This window comes from Ahaetulla prasina, chromosome 4 (assembly GCF_028640845.1).
Source record: "Ahaetulla prasina isolate Xishuangbanna chromosome 4, ASM2864084v1, whole genome shotgun sequence".
NCBI classification, from domain to species: Eukaryota; Metazoa; Chordata; class Lepidosauria; order Squamata; family Colubridae; genus Ahaetulla; species Ahaetulla prasina.
Genome location: NC_080542.1, coordinates 16,244,325 through 16,265,502, shown reverse-complemented (window position 1 = coordinate 16,265,502; position 21,178 = coordinate 16,244,325). Strand labels below are relative to the sequence as shown.

Below are 21,178 nucleotides of genomic sequence, written 5' to 3'. Positions count from 1 at the left end.
CAGACTGAGCAATTTCAAACTTCTTTTGCATTGTGATGTCCTTGGATTTCAGCAGCCAACATTGAAACAAGAATCACTCCGACTAGTCTTTTCCTTTTGGTTTACCAGAAGCTTCTTTAACGATATTTCCTGTTTACACTTTTCAAATTTTTCTTCAGGAATCATAATTGCTAAGTACTGTGACTCATTGTATCTTATAGCTTCAGGAGACAGGACAGCTCAATGTTTAAAGCTGTCAAAATCAGGAAGTTTGTCAATAGTTTATGATAGATTTTATCTCTCTAATGCTTTAATTATTATACCATAGGCATGGTAGAATGGAAAGACATAGAAAATTATACATTTTATTATTACACTAATACAAACACATTTCATTTTCACAAGCACTTAAGGCACTTGTTATTGCTGGCAACAGTCACTACTCTAAATCCCCTTGTGTACAACAAGACTTGATTCCTTTAACTCAAGTTATGAGGGTTTTTTGCATGAGTTGTTGCCTGTTATTCAGCTCAGGTCTTATCAAGATGATGTAAACTTTGGGGGAGAAAATGAGGACCAATAATCCAGCACTTGAGGCTAAAATGGAGAAGATCTCCACAGCCACCATGTATTTCCCTTTGGTGCTCTGGTAGGCTGGGACAAAAGAGATCCAGACACTGCAAAAGAGAAGCATGCTGAGGGTGATAAATTTGGCTTCATTGAAACAGTCTGGGAGGTTCCTACCAAAGAAAGCCACTGTAAAGCTGATCATGGCCAAGAAGCCAATGAAACCGAGAACACAATAAAACATGACAGTGGAGCCTTCATTGCATTCTAGGACCATTTCTGTAGGCAAAGAGTTCATGTCAAAGTCTGGGAAGGGAGCAGAGCTCACAAGCCACACAGTACAGAGAGTGGTTTGAATGAAAGTGGAGGAAAGCACTATAAAAAGTGCCAGCCTTTTTCCCACCCATGACCTCATCTGAGAGCCGGGCTTGGTGGCCATGAAAGCTAGGACCACAGTGAGGGTTTTGGCCACCACGCAAGAAACCGCCAGAGAGAAGATGATGCCAAAAGCAGTTTGGCGAAGGAGACAGGTTGCCCTCTGAGGCCGACCAATGAAAAGCAAAGGGCAGAGAAAGGAAAGCAGCAGGGAGGCCAGGAGGGTGTAGCTGAGGCCCCGGTTGTTGGCCTTGACGATGGGAGTGTCCTTGTGCTGAACGAAGACCGTGAGGACCAGAGATGTAATGGAGGAAAATAAAAGAGCAACAATGGCCAAGGTGATCCCCAAAGGCTCATGGAAAGATAGGAAGCTGATGTCTCTTGGGATGCACTGATCCTGGGCTTTGCTGGGATAGTGGTCCTCTGGACACTGGTAACAAGATTCCAAGTCTGAAAAGGTAACACCAAATCTCTTTATTTAGACTGTCTGAATCAAGATAGAGAGACCACTTCAATGCATAATCTGAGCTCCAAAGAAAATTGCATGATTCTCCAAAACATTCTCTTGCATGTTTTTATAAAGTATTATGCAGGGCCTAACATCAATGTTCTTGTTGTTCACTCAGTCAGTTTACACATTCCCTTTCGTCAAAAACTCTGGGAAATGCACTCACACTGGATCCTGGAAATCCTTCTGGCTTCGACACAAAGAAAAAGGTTGAATTTCTATTTCTATCAGGTCAAAATTTCTATTCAACCTGATTTTTATATGATAATGTCTGAACATCACCACCCACCCCCAATTTCAAATGCAGTCCATGAGATCCTTTACCCATTTGATTTGAAACTTTTCCTCTTGGGCATGGAAGGCAATCGTAACAACAAAATGGCTTCCCTTCCTTCTTGGTCTTGCTTTGACCTTTATGACAGGGTTCATTGCACAAAGACAGAGGCTGGGCCTGTGCACAAAGAGAAACAGACAAAGCAGAATCCTTAAGTGTTTGTTTGGTATTGGGATAGTCACATAATATAGGTGTTTATTAGCTCCATAAGGTAAAGGTAAAGGTTCCCCTCTCATATATGTGCTAGTTGTTCCTGGCTCTAGGGGTGGTGCTCATCTCCGTTTCAAAGCCGAAGAGCCAGCGCTATCCAAAGACGTCTTCGTGGTCATGTGGTTGGCATGACTGTAGACCAAAGATGCACAGAACGCTGTTACCTTCCCACCAAGGTGGTCCCTATTTTTTCTACTTGCATTTTTACGCACATAATTTTTTTTACGTGCATAGCTCTATAATCTCCCTATGATTTGAAAAGAACACTTAACATTACAACCATCATTAAAAGGGCACAACAAAGAATATTTCTTTTTGCATCAAGTCAGAAAGGTGTTGTTCGCACAGCTGAGGCATTCACACAGTTCTACAGAGCAATTACTGAGTGTGTCATTTGTACTTCTATAATTGTCTGGTTTAGTATAAGGACAGGTTCAGACTTCAACAGATAATTAGGCCTACAGAAAAAACAATTGCAACCAGCTTGCCTTCCATAGAAGAACAGTATATTTCATGGGTCAAAAAGAGGGCTGGAAAAATGTCTGGCTATACAACTATTTTCATTATCTGCATCCTGAACAATGATGGACCCAAGTATATATCAAAAATACCTGGCTAAATCTCCTTGGCCACCTAATAGAACTGGTATTAACACTGAATACTTGTCCTTTGGGAGTTCTGAAATCAAATCTTCCCACTTTGACTCGATGTAGACTTAGATTTGGAAATGTGACCCAGTTGACAATATCAAATCCTACTTCTAGGTTCCCATTTTCATCAAAGGAAATCATTTCTCCAATGCTGTTGTTAAATGAGATTTTTCTTAGATAGTGGTGGAACTAAATTAAGCATAAAAATAAAGCAAAACGCATTAGAAAAATTATACCAATTGTCAGCCTCCACTTAGTATTTTAAGTGTTTAGTTACATAGTAGGATGTTTAATTGTTTTATTACTTTGTTAAGTGTTTTATTGCTAGTTTGTTGTCATGCTAGATTAATGGGGGTTGTGGCTCTTTAAGCTTCAGCTGTCATTGAAAGGAAGTTGTTGTTGTTGTTAGTTGCAAAGTCATGTCTGACCCATCGCAAGGCGATCAAACCGGTCAGTCCTAGAGGAGATCAACCCTGACTGCTCTTTAGAAGGCCAGATCCTGATGATGAAACTCAAATACTTTGGCCACCTAATGAGAAAGAAGGACTCACTGGAGAAGAGCCTAATGCTGGGAAAGATTGAGGGCAAAAGAAGAAGGGGACAACAGAGAATGAGGTGGCTGGATGGAGTCACTGAAGCCATAGGCATGAGCTTAAATGGACTCCAGAGGATGGTAGAGGATAGAAAGGCCTGGAGGAACGTTGTCCATGGGGTTGCGGTGGGTCGGACACAACTTTGCAACTAACAACAATAACATTATAATGTAATAAATTATAGCAATAAAGCTAGCTAACTACTTCTTGCCAGGACCAAGCAACATGTGCTCCCTTTCTATGAATGCCCAAGAAAAGCAAAAGGAAGGAAGCTGAGATTAGCAGAAAGACAAATAATTAAAGAGGCAACAAAATCTATTCTTAACTCTTTTTTTATCATTGCTCTTTGTGTTGAATAGAACATGAAGTATTCTATCTTGGCCAATAAATAATTGTATTGTATTGTATTGTATTGTATTGTATTGCATTGCATTGCATTGCAGAATTATTTCTATTGAATTTAGATCTCTCTAAATCCATCATAGCAACATTTTGTAAACAATGAAAACTGTGAAATGATGGTAGAAAAAGGCAATGCCACTTCTAAGAAAAAGTCTAAGACAACTCACTATGGCCAAATCGTGGCTGCCAACTCACCGCAGCCAACTTGCCACATCCAGCTTGACATAACTATATTTATTTATCTATTTATTTATTTATTTATTTATTTATTTTGTCAGGCATATGTAAGATAACAGGTAAAAGTATAAACATAATTTGAATACATGAACATGGCAAGATTGCCCGTTCCATTCTAAATATCATACAAAAATATCAACTTAATAGAGAATTGGCTCAAGTAGATATGGCTGTCCAATTTCTATTTATGTAATCAGGATATTTATTACCTGCCAACAGATATTTATTACCTGTTGATTCAAGAGCTTCTTTTGTCCTTCCTCTGACATAATTCTGTTCTTGAGCTTCATTGAAGTCATTGACTGCAATGCATGGGCCACAGCATAAACTGCATTGTAGATGCTATAGCTATGGGGAGTAATGCTCATGTCAAAAACAGACCTAGGAAGATCCTCCAGTTTCTCCTTCCCACTGCAGTGATTCCAGACATTCTCCTCTTCTAAAGATGTTGGGAAGGAACAGAGAAACGCTTGTTTCCAAAAGTCCTTAATAAAACCATCTGTGGTTTCCACATTAGGGTTTCTCATCTGAAGAAAATTATGGAAACCCACCACATCCTGGGAGTGAATTGCAAAGGCTAGGGCACCATGAAGGATATCGAGATCTGAAGAATGTTGAAAGGGAACAGAAGTGAACTCCATCTGCGCAGTCATTATCCAGACTTTGTTTGCTTTCATTGGTATGTTTTCAAGTTCTGCAATTTGGGGAAACATTCTTAAAAAGATTGTAGCGTGAATTTCACCGTGTAAGAACACAACATTGGCTGGGCTATTAATGATCAACTTGTATATTTTGACCCATGATTCTATCATTTCATGAATGCCAGTTTTAAAATACAAGGTTGGTAATGGTTCAATAAAATCAAAGCAGATACCTCCCTGGGAAAATTTGGGGAGTTCATTCTGTACAAACCTTAGGCCATTGTCATCCTGTATAAAAATGACACCAATCCAAGTCCATCTGAAAAGCGAAAGCAACTGGAGTATTCCCACATACTGTTGGTTCCTACTAGGAAACATCCATTGGAGGAAGGCTTGCTGGGATGGGTCATTAATCACAGGAGAAGAACCATATCCAAGCTATTAAGAAAGGAAAGATTAAGTAGGTGAAATTTTAACGTCTGAATGGTGGATATTCATCTAATATTCTGAAATTGGGTGGAAAAAATGGAAAAGTTGTAGGAGCCAGTCCCGTTAGAATGGAACTTAACTTTTCTCTATTTTTTTAATAGGAAAATTCTATTCTAAGGAATAGAATAGAATAGAATAGAATAGAATAGAATAGAATAGAATAGAATAGAATAGAATAGAATAGAATAGAATTCTTCGTTGGCCAAGTATAATTGGACACACAAGGAATTTGTCTTTGGTGTATATGCTCTCAATGTACAAAAAGAGAATAAAATACATTCATCAAGAATAAAAAGATATAACACTTAGTGATAGTCAGGGTTAGCTTAGTGATCAGCTATCAAATCGTACTGGGAAGCAAATAAGAACAATATAAATAGGAAGATAAAAGCACAATGGTTATAAGTGGGAAGAGATAGTAATAAGTGGGAAGACAACTAGTAAGGAAGAGAAAACTAGTAGTAATACAATCTTAGTAAATTATTTGACAGTGTTGTGGGAATTAATTGTTAAGCAGAGTGATGGCATTTGGGTAAAAACCATCCTTGCATCTAGTTGTTCTGGTGTTCAGTGATCTGTAGTGTCGTTTTGAGGGTGGAAGTTGAAACAATTTATGTCCAAGATGATGAGGGGTCTGTAGATATTTTCACAGCCGTGAAATTCTGACTTGTGCAGTGTACAGATCCTAAATGGAAGGCAGGTTGGTAGCAATTGTTTTTTCTTCAGTTCCAATTACTCGCTGAAGTCTGTTTTTGTCTTGTTTGGTTGCAGAACCAAACCAGACAGTTGTGGAGGTGCAGATGTGATATATATACAGTATATATAGATATAGATATAGATATAATGGTCATTTTTTCATTTGATTCACACTCTCTGTTTGTAAGAATCATTCATACTAATTTGTGAAAATACGTATACGCAAGAAAATTGGAAAAACACAGGGAGACCATTTACCTGCGGTAACTTGTAGATGCTCAGGATGGTTGCCATGAAAACACATGCTTTGGAGTTGGGTCCTCCAATGACAGCCACAGTAGTACTTTGGACATCACATTTATAGTTTGGAATGAACTTGTCCCATGTAGACAAAAGCTTCAGGGAAATAAGATAAGTTAAGCTTCCAGTGAAGTAGGCATTATAAATGTTGAAACCCAGGGAGATGTTATGCAACATCTGTCTATTCTCATTGATCTCCTTCACAGCAAAGACAAAAGCCAAGATGTGCTGGTAGGTCTGAGTCACAAATCTGCAATGAGATTTAACTGCATCATTGGATTGTCTCAATTTAAGGCTTGCTAGATTCCTTTGGTCACCTGCCTTTTCCATAGCAGTCTGTTCCAGTGGAGCATCCTGGCCCCTGAGTTCTAGCAGCTCCACATCTCCTTAACCTTCTAGAAGGCCATAAAGTCCTGGTTCACACAAGCACTGGCACAGGGTGAGAAGGCAGCTTGAAGATGATATAGCTGGCTGCATCAGGGCAGATTGGTTGTGGTGCCAGTATTTTTTTTTTTTATGCTTTGGGTCCTGAAGATGAAACTCAAATACTTTGGCCACCTAATGAGAAAGAAGGACTCATTGGAGAAGAGCCTAATGCTGGGAAAGATTGATAGCAAAAGAAGATGTGGACGGATGGAGTCACTGAAACAGTGGGCATGAGCTTGAATGGACTCCAGGGGATGGTGGAGGACAGGAAGGCCTGGAGGAACATTATCCATGGGGTTGTGATGGGACAGACATGACTTCGCAACAAACAACAACAACAATGCTTTGGTTTTATATCACTGCCTTGATCTGCCTGTGTTTTAACTGATATGGAGACCATATTAGTCTAATGAATAATCAGTCTAATGAATAAATAAATATTAGTGGATCATAAGTTACGTGGGCAGCTGTTATGAAATCTAGGCTCAGGTTCTCAACTATTTTTAAGTTGAAAATGAGAAATGCACAGATACTGATTGTGTTGTGATAGGTAAAATGGTACTATTTTTTTTAATTTAATTTGTCAAACATGTACGAGATAACAGGAATAAGTATAAACATGGATACGGATACAGGAAATGGGGACAAATAAATGGGGACAGTAGGACAGGGACGGAAGGCACGTTTCTTAGGAATGAGGTGAGGTCAACAGTAGACAGTTTAAGGTTAAAGTTATGGTGGTTTGAGGATGTAACAACAGAGTCAGGTAGTGCATTCCAAGCATTGACCTGAATGTCCTATTTTCTACAATCGAGTTTGGAGCGGTTTACCTTGAGGTTTTTTTTTAAAAAAAAACATTTTTTCTTCAAAATGCCTGTATAAAAATGGATATACTTCAATAAAAAGTGTTTCTAACCATGCTTTTCAGGGTGTTGATTCCAAAAAATTCAGCTGGGGTGCTAATTTTTTTTCCTAACAAGAGAATGTTCAGGAAAGAAAATAGCGTATGCTTTGGGGTCTATCTAGTGGGGTGGTAAACGGTCCCCTCCTTGAATACCTGAAACTACATTCATTATCAAACCTATGGGATGCTCTTCAGACATATCTAAATAGATCTAAAAGGGCATTTTGATCTATCTAAAATGCCCTTGTAAGAAAACCTTCACAGAAAGTTGAATTAAATCCTGAATGGTGACAGGGAGAAAACTCAGTCAGGAACCTATGGCTCAAGTTGTTTCTATTCATTAACGATAACTGAAAGACGGTATAGTTAACATACTAAATTAGAAATAAATAACAATATGGTGACACAGATGGGTTTATCTAAAATATTCCATTATACTGTGATTTTTTTTAAAGGTTGTACATTTTTCTTTGGTTTGCTTCTGCCTTTCTTTACCTTTCAATCAAATGGGCCAAAGATATATAAGTACTGTTTCTGGTTTTGTTCATTGACACTTGACAAAGTATCAAAGCTTTGCTTGAGCCCAATATATACTACAGTATATTATTGTTTGTATGCATGCAAATAAACTTAAGCATCTTCAACGTGATATGATATACGTGAGCCTAGATTTGGTCACAATAAAGGAAAGAGTTATACCAACCACATATCCTTGCATGATTTAGCCATGGATTGCATGCTTTATTAATAGAGGTTTTAGATTTCAATTCAGTTGAGCATCCTCGTTTTGGCACATGAGCTAACAATTAGTTTAGTGGATCCTCAACGATGCTAAAGAAATTCAACTTCTCTCCTGCACAATAACAAAAATCCCATCCTGACATTGTTTATGGAACTATGTCTTTGTGATCTCTCTGTTCTCGGGAATAGCTATTACTTAATTAGTTATTAAATATGTCCAGTTACCTTTAATTTCACAGTTCATAATGAAAGTATTTTGGGTATTTTGAAAAGGGAAATAAGTTAGCATCAATTTTTTTTTACTATACCAAAAAAGTGAAATGAATAATTCTCATGAATTTTATCGCAAATTACAGAAGAACTATCGTGAGAATAATAATGACAGAATGGTAATGGAATAAGACCCAGTCATTGGTATCCATTGTCACTTTACTTAGGAATGTTAACTAAACTGGTGAGAATGTGTTCACCTTTCTAATAGTCCTTTAATTTGAGTAAAAAATTCTGAGCCATTGAAGCATAAATCACAGTATATCCCTTAATACTCACTGGAGAAGAGCCTAATGCTGGGAAAGATTCAGGTCAAAAGAAGAAAGGGACGACAGAGAATGAGGTGGCTGGATGAAGTCACTGAAGCAGTCGGCGTGAGCTTAAATGAACTCCAGAGGATGGTAGAGGACAGGAAGGCCTGGAGAAACATTGTCCATGGGGTCGCGATGGGTCGGACACGACTTGGCAACTAACATCAACAATCCCTTAACACTAACGATTGAAAAGTCATGCTTGCTTCACCTTCTGTCCTGCACGATTACAAAATCTCATCTTGATATTGTTTATGGAATAAGATCTTTGCAATCTCTCTGGTCTGCAGATTAGTTATTTGTTATTAAAGATGATCAGTTTGTTTATATATTTTTTAATATTGCAATTCATAATGAGAGATGGCTATTTTTCTAAGGAAAATAAGTTAGCATTGATGTTCCTTTGCTACACCAAGAAAGTGAAATGAATAATTTCAATCTAATTTATCGCAAATTACAGAAGAATTTTCGTGACAATAGTAACAATAACAGGGGACAAATGGGAAGCAGAATCAGACCCAGTAATTTCCACTCATTTAACTTGTTACTTTGTTCAGGAGTGTTATCGAAAGTGGTAAGAAGGTGTTTAGACAGTTCTTTAAATCAGATAAAAATCCTAACCCACTGAAGCATAAATCACACCATTATCCCTTAATGCTAACGGATGAAAAGTCATGCTTGCTCTGACTGTCAAAGAATACAGAGAGACCCACACCACCTGAAATATTTGGTGCAAGTTACCAGTTGCTTACATGAAGTCATCAAAGAGTTCAAAAGCAGGATGCCTTTTGAAGTTGAGAGGGTTGGAAAATATGTAGCCCTGCGAACTAATGCCAGCTATGATAACATCCCCAGACTGATAATATTTATGGTTGATTTTCCGAGGGTCACTGATTCTGCACGTAGCAACCGGAACATCACACCCTGCTGAAGGCAGCAGCATGAGAATTGAAAAAATAAACTTCATTATCTCCCATTCAAATCTTCTCCTTAACATCAAGTCACCTGTTCCTTTACAATCATTCAAGTGTTGGGTGTTCTGCTGTGCTCTTCTAGCATGTCTAAGAATGCCAGCTTCATCAGTAATTCAGGAGTCCCAGGTGCTTTAAAATCCCTGCCATAAAAGTTCCAGTAGAGATTAACATTATTTCCTTAAACTTAGTTCACTGTTTGGATAGTTACTACCAAAAAAAGTTCTTTCTCACCTGGAGGAGTTCTCCAAATAATCAGCATCAATTGGATAATTATGGGGAATTTAAGCTCCTATTTATTATTAGATATCCATGTAGCAGAAGAAAACAATTTCCCCCCCTACAACTTCAGCAAAAGTTTTTTTTTCTCCCTGAAAAAATTTCAAAAGAATGGAAATTCCTACAGGCAAACTGGCAAAAGTGATGGTGTGGTGCAACAACCCCCCCCCCCAGTTTAATAGCTGAGACAAGAAATAAAGTCTGCTTAACTGTAGGTTGTAACGTTTGTTTGTTTTCTTCCTACCTTTATTATTATTACAAGTAGCTCAACACAGTGAACATATCCCACACACCTTCCTCCTCCCCACAGTAGCAAACTCTGTTTGATGAGTTGTGTCAGAATATTCACGAACTGGAATAGGGCTTAGCAACAAGGTCAGCCAATGGGAGTTGATTGGTGACTGAAACAGTTTTGGAGCCTGGGCATGGCTTAGCTCTGTGCTCAGCTCTGAAACTGAAACTAGTCTGCTCTGCTGAATTGAAACTGAAATTGTTCTCTCGTCTGCCTGTGTTTGCTTGTACTTGCTATCACATTGGAAACCCTGTTTTTGGTATAATATATTTATTTCATGTGTATAAAGAGAAGTTTATTTGTAAATAAAATTGATTTATCTATCTATCTATCTATCTATCTATCTATCTATCTATCTATCTATCTATCTATCTATCTATCTATCTATCTATCTATCTATCTATCTATCTATCTATCTAGAGACAGATAGCCTGGAACCGAGGGGACCACTGTGCCTCAGATAGCTGGTTGTGAATCCCTCTATGTGAAGTGGGGTTGTAGGACTCAGGTGGGCTTGTTGATCATGTACCTGGCTCCTTGCTGCGTGACAACAGCCCTGCCTGAGCTGTTGGAGTTGCTGGCCGGGTTGGCAGTTGAAACCCCTAGACTGTTGGTCATGGAGGATTTCAACTTGCCATCAACTGGCGTGGCATCCTCGATGGCTCGGGAGTTCATGGCTTCCTGACTCAATTAGTGAACTGCCCTACCCACATCGGGGGAGGCACTGTAGATCTGATTTTTGTCTTTGGCCAGTGGTCGAATGATCTGATTTTAAATGATTTAGTTATCGAACCTTTGTCATGGTCAGATCATTCTCTTCTTCGTCTGGACTTTTGGACTGCTACTCACCACTGCAGGGAACTGGAACCAATACGTTGGTTCCATCCCAGGCACCTGATGGACCCAGAGAGGTTCCTGACGGAGCTTGGGCCGGTTCCCGAGAATCTGGCCTGTGGCACGGCTGAAGAACTAGTCGCGGCCTGGGAACAGGCGGCGGCTGGAGCTTTGGACCGTGTCGTGCCTTTGCGGCCTCTGACCCGGTGTAGGTCTCAACCAGCTCCTTGGTTCTCCGAGGAGCTGAGGGAGATGAAACGCCGGAGAAGACGCCTAGAGAGCGCATGGAGATCCAGCTGTTCGGAGGCTGACCGGACACTAGTTAGGTCCTATAGTAGGACCTACCTAGTGGCACTGAGGTATGCGAAGCGTTCTTACGTTTCCTCCCTCATTGCGTTGGCAGATAACCGCCCGGCCGCCCTGTTTCGGGTGACTCGCTCTCTCCTTCAACAGGAGGGGCAGGAGGACCCATTACAAGGGCATGCTGAGGAGTTTAACGGTTATCTATATGATAAAATCATTCAGCTTTGGGATGGTTTGGATCAAAATTGGGTAGATCCAGACAAGAGGTTCGAGACACGTCTTGTTGAGATGGTTTGGGATGACTTTGACCCTGTGACTCCCGAGGACATGGACAGGGTGCTGGGGAGGTTGAATGCCACCACATGTTTGCTGGACCCGTGCCCCTCCTGGTTGGTGCTGGCCACGCAGGAGGTGACACGAGGCTGTCTCCGGGGGATTACAAATGCTTCCTTGTGGGAGGGTGTCTTTCCTGCTGCCTTGAAAGAGGCGGTGGTGAGACCCCTCCTCAAGAAGCCTTCCCTGGACCCAGCTGTTTTAGGAAATTATCGTCTGGTTGCCAACCTTCGCTTTATGGCGAAGATTGTAGAGAGTGCGGTGGCATGTCAACTACCCCAGTACCTGGATGAAACTGTCTATCTAGACCCGTTCCAGTCCAGCTTCCGACCCGGTTACAGTATGGAGACGGCTTTGGTCGCGTTTGTGGATGATCTCTGGAGGGCCAGGGACAAGGGTTATTCATCTGCCCTGGTCCTGTTAGACCTCTCAGCGGCTTTTGATACCATCGACCATGGTATCCTGCTGCGCTGGCTGGGGAGTTTGGGAGTGGGAGGCACCATTTTTCGGTGGTTCTCCTCCTATCTCTCTGGCCGGATGCAGATGGTGTTGGCAGGGGGGCAGAGATCGACCCCGAAGCGCCTCATGTGTGGGATGCCGCAGGGATCGATTCTCTCACCTCTCCTGTTCAACATCTATATGAAGCCGCTGGGTGAGATCATCAGTGGCTTTGGGATGAGGTACCAACTGTACGCTGATGATACGCAGCTGTACTTTTCCACCCCAGGCCACCCCAACGAAGCCGTCCAAGTTCTCTCTCGGTGTCTTGAAGCCGTACAGGTCTGGATGGGGAGGAACAGGCTCAAGCTTAATCCCTCCAAGACGGATTGGCTGTGGATGCTGGCACCCCGGTACAGTCAGCTGCAGCTGCGGCTGACTGTTGGGGGCGAGTCATTGGCCCCGATGGAAAGGGTGCGCAACTTGGGCGTTCTCCTGGATGGGCGGCTGTCTTTCGAAGATCATTTGATGGCCGTCTCAAGGAGAGCTTTTTATCAGGTTCGCCTGATTCGCCAGTTGCACCCCTTTCTGGACCAGGATGCCTTATGCACGGTCACTCATGCTCTTGTTACCTCTCGCTTGGACTACTGCAATGCTCTCTACATGGGGCTCTCCTTGAAGAGCACCCGGAGGCTTCAGTTGGTCCAGAATGCAGCTGCGCGGGTGATAGAGGGAGCGGTTCGGAGCTCCCATGTAACACCCATCCTACGCAGACTGCATTGGCTGCCTGTTGTCTTCCGGGTGCGCTTCAAGGTATTGGTGACCACCTTTAAAATGCTCCATGGCTTAGGACCGGGTTACTTACGGGACCATCTGCTGCCATCTTCTATCTCCCAGCAACCTGTGCGTTCTCACAGAGAGGGACTCCTTAGGGTGCCGTCAGCCAAGCAATGTCGGCTGGCGGCTCCCAGGGGAAGGGCCTTCTCTGTGGGGGCTCCCACCCTGTGGAACGAACTTCCCACTGGACTTCGACAACTACCTGACCTTCGGACCTTTTGCCACGAACTTAAGACTTATTTATTCCGTCTTGCTGGACTGGCTTGATTTTTTAAAAATTTTTTAGATGATTTTATGGGTTTGTAATCTTTATTAATTTTAAAGGGTTGTTCGTATTTTAATATTCGGCCAAATTGAATAAGTTTTTTAATGTTTGTTTTTAATACTGTATGTGTTGTTGTTGTATTTTATTTTGGCTGTAAACCGCCCTGAGTCCTTCGGGAGAAGGGCGGTATACAAATTAAATTATTATTATTATTATTATTATTATTATTATTATTATTATTATTATTATTATTATTATTATTATTATTATCATCATCATCATCATCATCATCATCATCATCATCTATGGGAAACAGTAATAAGGCTATAATAAATAATACTAGAATTAGTAGAAACTTGTTATTCTGTAACCATTAGGTTTCTGTAATACATATATAGCCTTAGTATTTGTATAACACACATATATATTACCTTTATATCTGTAACACAAATATGCCTTTGTATTTGTATCACATATATTAGCCTTTATATTCGTATCTCCTGTAACAAACTTATTCTGTTATTAGGCCTCTGTAATGTATCTGGTATTTGTCGAACATATGTCCCTGCCGTTTGATCTGAACCCATATCAATCTTCTTCATGTTCTCGGTTGGAAGTGCAGACATCATCCAGGAGATAATTTACACTTCAGCCCTAGCTTACACCTTTGATATGTGTAAGCTCGTTCCTTGCAGAACCAGGAGGCCAAAGGAGCAATTGGGGGAAGAAAGGAATGTTCAAGGAAGAGATAACGCTAATTGGGAGGCTTCTATTCCTTTGCAGGGCAACAAGTAATACACAAACCTAAACTAAGAGACCAGAATTGGGTACTAAGCTGATGTCTTTGGGGGTATAAAAAGGACACCATATCTTCCCCAAGGTGTGGCTATCTCCTCACATGCATTGAATATGTATGTTCTGGATATAGACGCACCCAGTATTTTGTTTTTGGACATAAATAAAATCTGCTTCTTTTTGCAAGCCTCATCTTGAGTCGCTCTCTTTGGCATTCTGGTGATTCAAGTATATCTTGGGAATTGCATATTGATTGATTGATTGATTGATTGATTGATTGATTTCATACATATAAAGAGAAGTTAATGAATCCTGCTGAAACCTGTGTGTGCTTTCTGGATTTGATTTCTGCAACAAACTCTGACAAGTGCCTGGACAAGGGGTTGGACTAGAAGACCTCCAAGGTCCCTTCCAACTCTGATATTATTATTACTATTATTAAGTTGGGCTAGGAGTGATTGACTGGCCCAAAAATTACTCAGCTGGCTTCCATGGCAAAGGTGGGATTTGAGCTCACCTCTCGCTTTCTAGTCTAACTTACTAAACAGAACTCAAAATAAAATTGCTCAAGACTCTTATGAGTCTGCTTTGCCTATTGATCTGGCTTTCAGCTATTAGAAAGGACCGTATCTAGCACTATTAGCCCCCCCTCCCACTGCCAGGTTGATCTGGGTTCAATTGCTAATACAATTCCTATCTTATATATTGTGAAGGCACTGTCATTTTTTTTTTTGTTTACATTTATATCCCGCCCTTCTCCGAAGACTCAGGGCGGCTTACAGTGTGTAAGGCAATAGTCTCATTCTATTTGTATATTTACAAAGTCAACTTATTGCCCCCCCAACAATCTGGGTCCTCATTTTATCTACCTTATAAAGGATGGAAGGCTGAGTCAACCTTGGACCTGGTGGGACTTGAACCTGCAGTAATTGCAGGCAGCTGTGTTTTAATAACAGGCTTCTTACAGCCTGAGCCACCACGGCCTGAGCCACCACATCATTCAACAGAGATGCTTCCCTTTTCTTAAATTTCTGCCTTTCTGCTGAACAATGATAATGAACTGATATGCACCAGACATACTGTATTTCCCTGAAGATAAGATCCTGTCTTATATTTTTTTGAACCCTGAAATAAGCGCTTGGCCTTATTGACATGCACTCAAAAGCCCGATTGGGTTTATTATCAGGGGATGGCTTATTTTGGGGTAGTACATAGAATATAACATTCCAGACTTTCTTTGGGTTTGATAGGGTGGATATATTCTAAAAAGAATAACAGAACAGAATAATAGAGTTGAAGGGTCACTTAAATGTCATTAAGGAGTTTTCTCACAGTTTTTTCACTATGAAGCTTCAGGGACCAGTCTCCAGCCAGTCTTTACTGTGTTTTTGAATAGCAAAACATCTTTTTGCCGTGTACTTTGATCTTCTGCCATAGTCTTTAATTGTTCTTTGGGAGGAGAAGTAGAAGTTACTGTTGTCAGATTGATAATCACCTTTGTATAATTATGAATTATTTGCAATACTATAGTAGAAACCTACTTGACTGCATATTTCAATAGTTATTTTTTTTTCTTTTTCATTTAATATACTAAGCCACCAAGGGTATTTTAGGGTAATTCTATTTAGGATATATATTTTCTAATGTACCAGTTGTCCTCCTTCCTTGAAATTTTTGAAAGATTAAGGACCCTTCAGGCAAGTCATTCATGCCCTGGATGACACATGGTTTGACTACTGCTGTGTGCTCTGTATAGGGCTGCCCTTGAAGATCTTGAAGATTTGACCTGTCTAGGTAGCTCAGTGGCTAAGATGCTGAGCTTGTCGATCAGAAAGGTCAGCGGTTCGAATCCCTAGTATCGGTCTCTTGCATTTATTTTATTTATTTACTTATTTATTCGATTTGTATACAGCCCTTCTCCCGAAGGACTCAGGGCGGTTCACAGCCAATAAAATGCATATAATACAGATTAAGAACAGTATAAAAAACTTATTCAATATATGGCATAAAAACTAAAATAAGAATAAAAACCCCATTTAAAACTACATTTAAGCTAGCCCTTTCGCGATGAAACAGAAGCGTCTTCAGCTCGCGGCGAAAGGTCCGGAGGTCGGGGAGTTGACGAAGCCCCGGAGGCAGCTCATTCCAGAGGGCCGGAGCCCCCACAGAGAAGGCCCTCCCCCTGGGTGTCGCCAGCCGACATTGTTTGGCCGACGGCACCCTGAGGAGGCCCTCCCTGTGGGAGCGCACAGGTCGATAGGAGGCTACTGGCGGCAGTAGGCGGTCCCGTAAGTAACCTGGTCTTATGCCATGCATGAGCAGGGGTTTGGACTAGATGATCTCGAAGGACCCTTCCAACTCTGTTACTATCTTTGCTTTAACTGGTCCAAATGCAGTAGTGTAAGCAATGATGAACATGCCCTCCTACGTACTATATGACACATCTACTTCATGATTTGCACTAGTTGTTAGTTTTCTTCATGATCCTTCAATAAAACAATGACATTTTGGGACCATGATTTATTTCCAATAGGTTTTTTTTTTTTAAATCTGTACCATTTTTGCTGTATGTCTGTGTGCGAGCATGTGTGTTTCTTCTTGTTTTTAATCAAGATTGGGCCACTGGAAGCCAGGCAGCATATAAATTTAATTACATATGCATGCACATGCATGCACAGACAGATACCCACATATATCAGTGGTGTCCTCAGAACTGGATTGGGTCAGGATATCAATAAAGCAGTATGGGATCAAAACCTCCCACACACATCCCAAAGAGTTGGCCTTCTGGCCTTTGAGTTTTTGAGAAAATGTAATTTAATATGGGGGCAGGATTTAAAAAGTTGAGAATGCAGCTTTGCAATTGAATGCCCAACCATTTATAAAAATATACATTTGCCAACTATACAATTGACCTAAATAGGAGTTCCCTTTGGACTTCCCTGCTTAATATTCTTTCAGTTGCTTCATAGGAAATTGAAGATAAAACCAGGAAAAATAAACTGAGTTAAGGGGCTAGCCTATATTGATTTTTAGGTCAATGGCAAGAATTTTGGACTTGGTCTGAATACAAGTGTAGTGTTTTGAGTGCCCATGACAGTCAGACCTGTATTTTATAAAAACCGTCCCCCATAGGAAATTCTCACTCATAGGTCCTCCTAACAGGTTTTCCCCCCCAGATTCTTGTTGGATTTGGTCATTTTAGTTGATTCCTCCACTCTCCACAATATTCTTCTCATTTTGTTGCTTGTCGATTGAAAGGTCAGCAGTTCAGCAGTTCAAATCCCATGTAAGTTCCACATAACGGGTGAGCTCCCATTATTTGTTCCAGCTTCTGCCAACCTAGCAGTTTGAAAGCACGTAAAAAATGGAAGTAGAAAAATAGGGACCACATTTGGTGGGAAGGTAACAGCATTCTGTGCATCTCTGGTGTTTAGTCATACTGACCAGCTCTGGCTCTTTGGCTTTGAAACGCCATCCCCTAGAGTCAGGAATGACTAGCACATATGTGGGAGGGGAACCTTTACCTAAGGAGGAAAATCTTCTGAATTTTTTCTCTGGTATTCTTAAACTGCTCCTCCTCTTTTCCTCTAGCAGAACAGATATGCTATTTTCTTGGGACTATTGCAACAAATGTTTGACTATTGCCTTCCTCTGAAATATTTTTTCATGTCCAAGTCTGAGAGAGAAAGAAGGTCTATGGCCATCCTGCTGACTTCCATACTGAAATAAAGACAATAAACTCGTTTTTCTCATTTGAGTGATGTGATGCCCTAGAGGTGAAGATGCTGACCTCAGACTCAGGAGTTTGAGAGTTCAATCCTAGGCAGTGACAGATCTTTCTGAATCAGTGCACAAGGTGAAAATATCTGTGGTAGACTCCATGTAGTGCACATACTTTTGGAAATGCAGATATATACAGCCACATAGGGGTAGAGGACTCTTATTCAAATTAATCAATCAAAAAATCCACAGATTTTCAGGCATGTAGATGGCTCAGGGTCTATATTTCTGCAGCCAGAGCGGAGTTTCTGACCTGTCACCTGTTAGACATATTCACAATCTAAGCAAATTTGAACATTTGTATTTTGATGCTCTTGGATTTCAGCATCCACTGAAACATGAATCACTCAGACTAGTCTTTTCCTTTGGGTTTACCAGAATATTTCCTGTTAACACTTAATTGCTAAGTACTGTGACTCACTGAATCTTATAGCTTCAGGAGACAGGACAGCTCAATGTTTAAAGCTGTCAAAATCAGGAAGTTTGTCCATATGTTGTGATAGACATTATCTCTAATAATGCTTTAATTATTACACCACAGGCATGGTAGAACGGAAAGCGATAGAAAATTATACATTATATTATTACACTAATACACAAATATTTCATTTTCACAAGCACTTAAGGCACTTGTTATTGCTGGCAACAGTCACTGCTCTAAATCCCCTTGTGTACAACAAGACTTGATTCCTTTAACTCAAGTTATGTGGTTTTTTTTGCATGAGTTGTTGCCTGTTATTCAGCTCAGGTCTTATCAAGATGATGTAAACTTTGGGGGAGAAAATGAGGACCAATAATCCAGCACTTGAGGCTAAAATGGAGAAGATCTCCACAGCCACCATGTATTTCCCTTTGGTGCTCTGGTAGGCTGGGACAAAAGAGATCCAGACACTGCAAAAGAGCAGCATGCTGAGGGTGATAAATTTGGCTTCGTTGAAACTGTCTGGGAGGTTCCTTCCAAGAAAAGCCACTGTAAAGCTGATCATGGCCAAGAGGCCAATGAAACCGAGAACACAATAAAACATGACAGTGGAGCCTTCATTGCATTCTAGGACCATTTCTGTAGGCAAAGAGTTCATGTCAAAGTCTGGGAAGGGAGCAGAGCTCACAAGCCACACAGTACAGAGACTGGTTTGAATGAAAGAGGAGGAAAGCACTATAAAAAGTGCCAGCCTTTTTCCCACCCATGACCTCATCTGAGAGCCGGGCTTGGTGGCCATGAAAGCTAGGACCACAGTGATGGTTTTGGCCACCACGCAAGAAACCGCCAGAGAGAAGATGATGCCAAAAGCAGTTTGGCGAAGGAGACAGGTTGCCCTCTGAGGCCGCCCAATGAAAAGCAAAGGGCAGAGAAAGGAAAGCAGCAGGGAGGCCAGGAGGGTGTAGCTGAGGCCTCGGTTGTTGGCCTTGACGATGGGAGTGTCCTTGTGCTGAACGAAGACTGTGAGGACCAGAGATGTAATGGAGGAAAATAAAAGAGCAACAATGGCCAAGGTGATCCCCAAAGGCTCATGGAAAGATAGGAAGCTGATGTCTCTTGGGATGCACTGATCCTGGGCTTTGCTGGGATAGTGGTCCTCTGGACACTGGTAACAAGATTCCAAGTCTGAAAAGGTAACCCTAAATCTCTGTATTTAGACTGTCTGAATCAAGATAGAAAGGACACTTCAATGCATAATCTGAGCTCCAAAGAAAATTGCATGATTCTCCAAAACATTCTCTTGCATGTTTTTATAAAGTATTATGCAGGGCCTAACATCAATGTTCTTGTTGTTCACTCAGTCAGTTTACACATTCCCTTTCGTCAGAAACTCTGGGAAATGCACTCACACTGGATCCTGGAAATCCTTCTGGCATCGACACAAAGAAAAAGGTTGAATTTCTATTTCTATCAGGACAAAATTTCTATTCAACCTGATTTTTATATGATAATGTCTGAACATCACCACCCACCTCCAATTTCAAATGCAGTCCATGAGATCCTTACCCATTTGGTTTGAAACTTTTCCTCTTGGGCATGGAAGGCAATCATAACAACAAAATGGCTTCCCTTCCTTCTTAGTCTTGCTGTGACCTTTATGACAGGGTTCATTGCACAAAGACAGAGGCTGAGCCTGTGCACAAAGAGAAACAGACAAAGCAGAATCCTTAAGTGTTCATATGGTATTGGGATAGCCCCATAATATAGGTGTTTTTTAGCTCCATAATCTGCCCATGATTTGAAATGAACAGCTAACATTGCAACCATCATTAAAAGGGCACAACAAAGAATATTTGTTTCTGCATCAAGTCAGAAAGTTCAGACTTCCCGAGGCATTGTTAGTTCACTTTTACAGAGCAATTACTGAGTATGTCATTTGTATTTCTATAACTGTTTGGTTCAGTATAAGGACAGGCTCAGACTTCAACAGATAATTAGACCTACAGAAAAAACAATTGCAACCAGCCTGCCTTCCATAGAAGATCAGTATATTTCATGGGTCAGAAAGAGGGCTGAGAAAATGTCTGTCTATACAACTATTATCTGCATCTGCATCCTGAACAATGATGGACCCTAGTATATATGGAAAATACCTGGCTAAATCTCCTTGGCCACCTAATAAAATTGGCATTAACACTGAATACTTGTCCTTTGGGAGTTCTGAAATCAAATCTTCCCACTTTGACTCGATGTAGACTTAGATTTGGAAATGCGACCCAATTGACAATATCAAATCCTACTTCTAGGTTCCCATTTTCATCAAAGGAAATCATTTCTCCAACGCTGTTGTTAAATGAGATTTTTCTCAGATAGTGGTGGAACTAAATTGAGCATAAAAATAAAGCAAAATGCATTAGAAAAATTATACAAATGATAATAGAAGGTGAGAATTTTTCATAAAGTATAATTAACCTCTATTTTACTCAAACTAACAATAACAATGTAGTCAGGTGCTCATTATTGAATTACTTTTAAAAAGCCTTTACTAAAAATAAAATATAGACTTTAAGTCTATCGCTACTTCCAAGAATCTATTTCATTAAAAAGAAATAACTAACCAAACAAAAAACAAAATACAAGCATCTTAATATTTGTCCTGGTGACTCACTAAATTTGGAAGGTGAGAGAAAAAAGAGGAAAATTAAATTTCCCAAATCTTCTTTTCATCATTGAAATGGCCTCTACTATTTTTTACTCTGATTTGGGAGTCTACCAATACAAGTTAGTCTTCGCTCTCCTATTGTGCTTCCTACAATTGTGTAACATTGGGATAGCTGTATGCCTTAGTACCTAATAACATATCAAATTGAGGAAAAAAGATAATAAGTAGCCACCACATATATGTTGGAAACTAAAGAGTTCTAGGCATGCATACAAATATTCCCTGCAATGGGAATTTGATATGAGCAATATCTACAATGCATTATAATGTAA

General features: G+C 40.5%; 2 protein-coding genes across 2 annotated transcripts; both read right to left on the bottom strand.

Annotated features, from left to right (window-relative positions):
• Window positions 1-463: 463 nt before the first annotated feature.
• Window positions 464-6,311, bottom strand: LOC131198011 (vomeronasal type-2 receptor 26-like). Its single transcript, XM_058182520.1, has 5 exons — window positions 5,940-6,311; window positions 4,086-4,934; window positions 2,636-2,812; window positions 1,754-1,880; window positions 464-1,371 (listed from the first exon to the last, which is right to left on the bottom strand). Exons 1-5 carry the CDS (start codon window positions 6,309-6,311, stop codon window positions 464-466), a joined length of 2,433 nt encoding a protein of 810 aa, XP_058038503.1.
• A 12,144-nt stretch (window positions 6,312-18,455) lies between these two features.
• On the bottom strand, window positions 18,456-20,517 carry LOC131198010 (vomeronasal type-2 receptor 26-like). The gene is made up of 3 exons (XM_058182518.1): window positions 20,485-20,517; window positions 19,751-19,877; window positions 18,456-19,369 (listed from the first exon to the last, which is right to left on the bottom strand). The coding sequence occupies exons 1-3, from the start codon at window positions 20,515-20,517 to the stop codon at window positions 18,456-18,458; spliced, it is 1,074 nt and encodes a 357-aa protein (XP_058038501.1).
• Window positions 20,518-21,178: the final 661 nt, after the last annotated feature.

What these genes read in the sequence shown, in the direction of transcription:
- LOC131198010 (XM_058182518.1), bottom strand. Translation starts at nt 20,517, where the DNA reads ATGATTTCCTTTGATGAAAATGGGAACCTAGAA. An exon ending in ATGAAAATGGGAACCTAGAA is followed by an intron (nt 19,878 to 20,484) that starts GTAGGATTTGAT and finishes CTTTGTGCACAG; the next exon opens with GCTCAGCCTCTGTCTTTGTG. An exon ending in AAAAGTTTCAAACCAAATGG is followed by an intron (nt 19,370 to 19,750) that starts GTAAGGATCTCA and finishes TTACCTTTTCAG; the next exon opens with ACTTGGAATCTTGTTACCAG.
- LOC131198011 (XM_058182520.1), bottom strand. Translation starts at nt 6,311, where the DNA reads ATGGAAAAGGCAGGTGACCAAAGGAATCTAGCAAGCCTTAAATTGAGA. An exon ending in GCATCTACAAGTTACCGCAG is followed by an intron (nt 4,935 to 5,939) that starts GTAAATGGTCTC and finishes CTTTCTTAATAG; the next exon opens with CTTGGATATGGTTCTTCTCC. An exon ending in AAAAGTTTCAAATCAAATGG is followed by an intron (nt 1,372 to 1,753) that starts GTAAAGGATCTC and finishes TTACCTTTTCAG; the next exon opens with ACTTGGAATCTTGTTACCAG.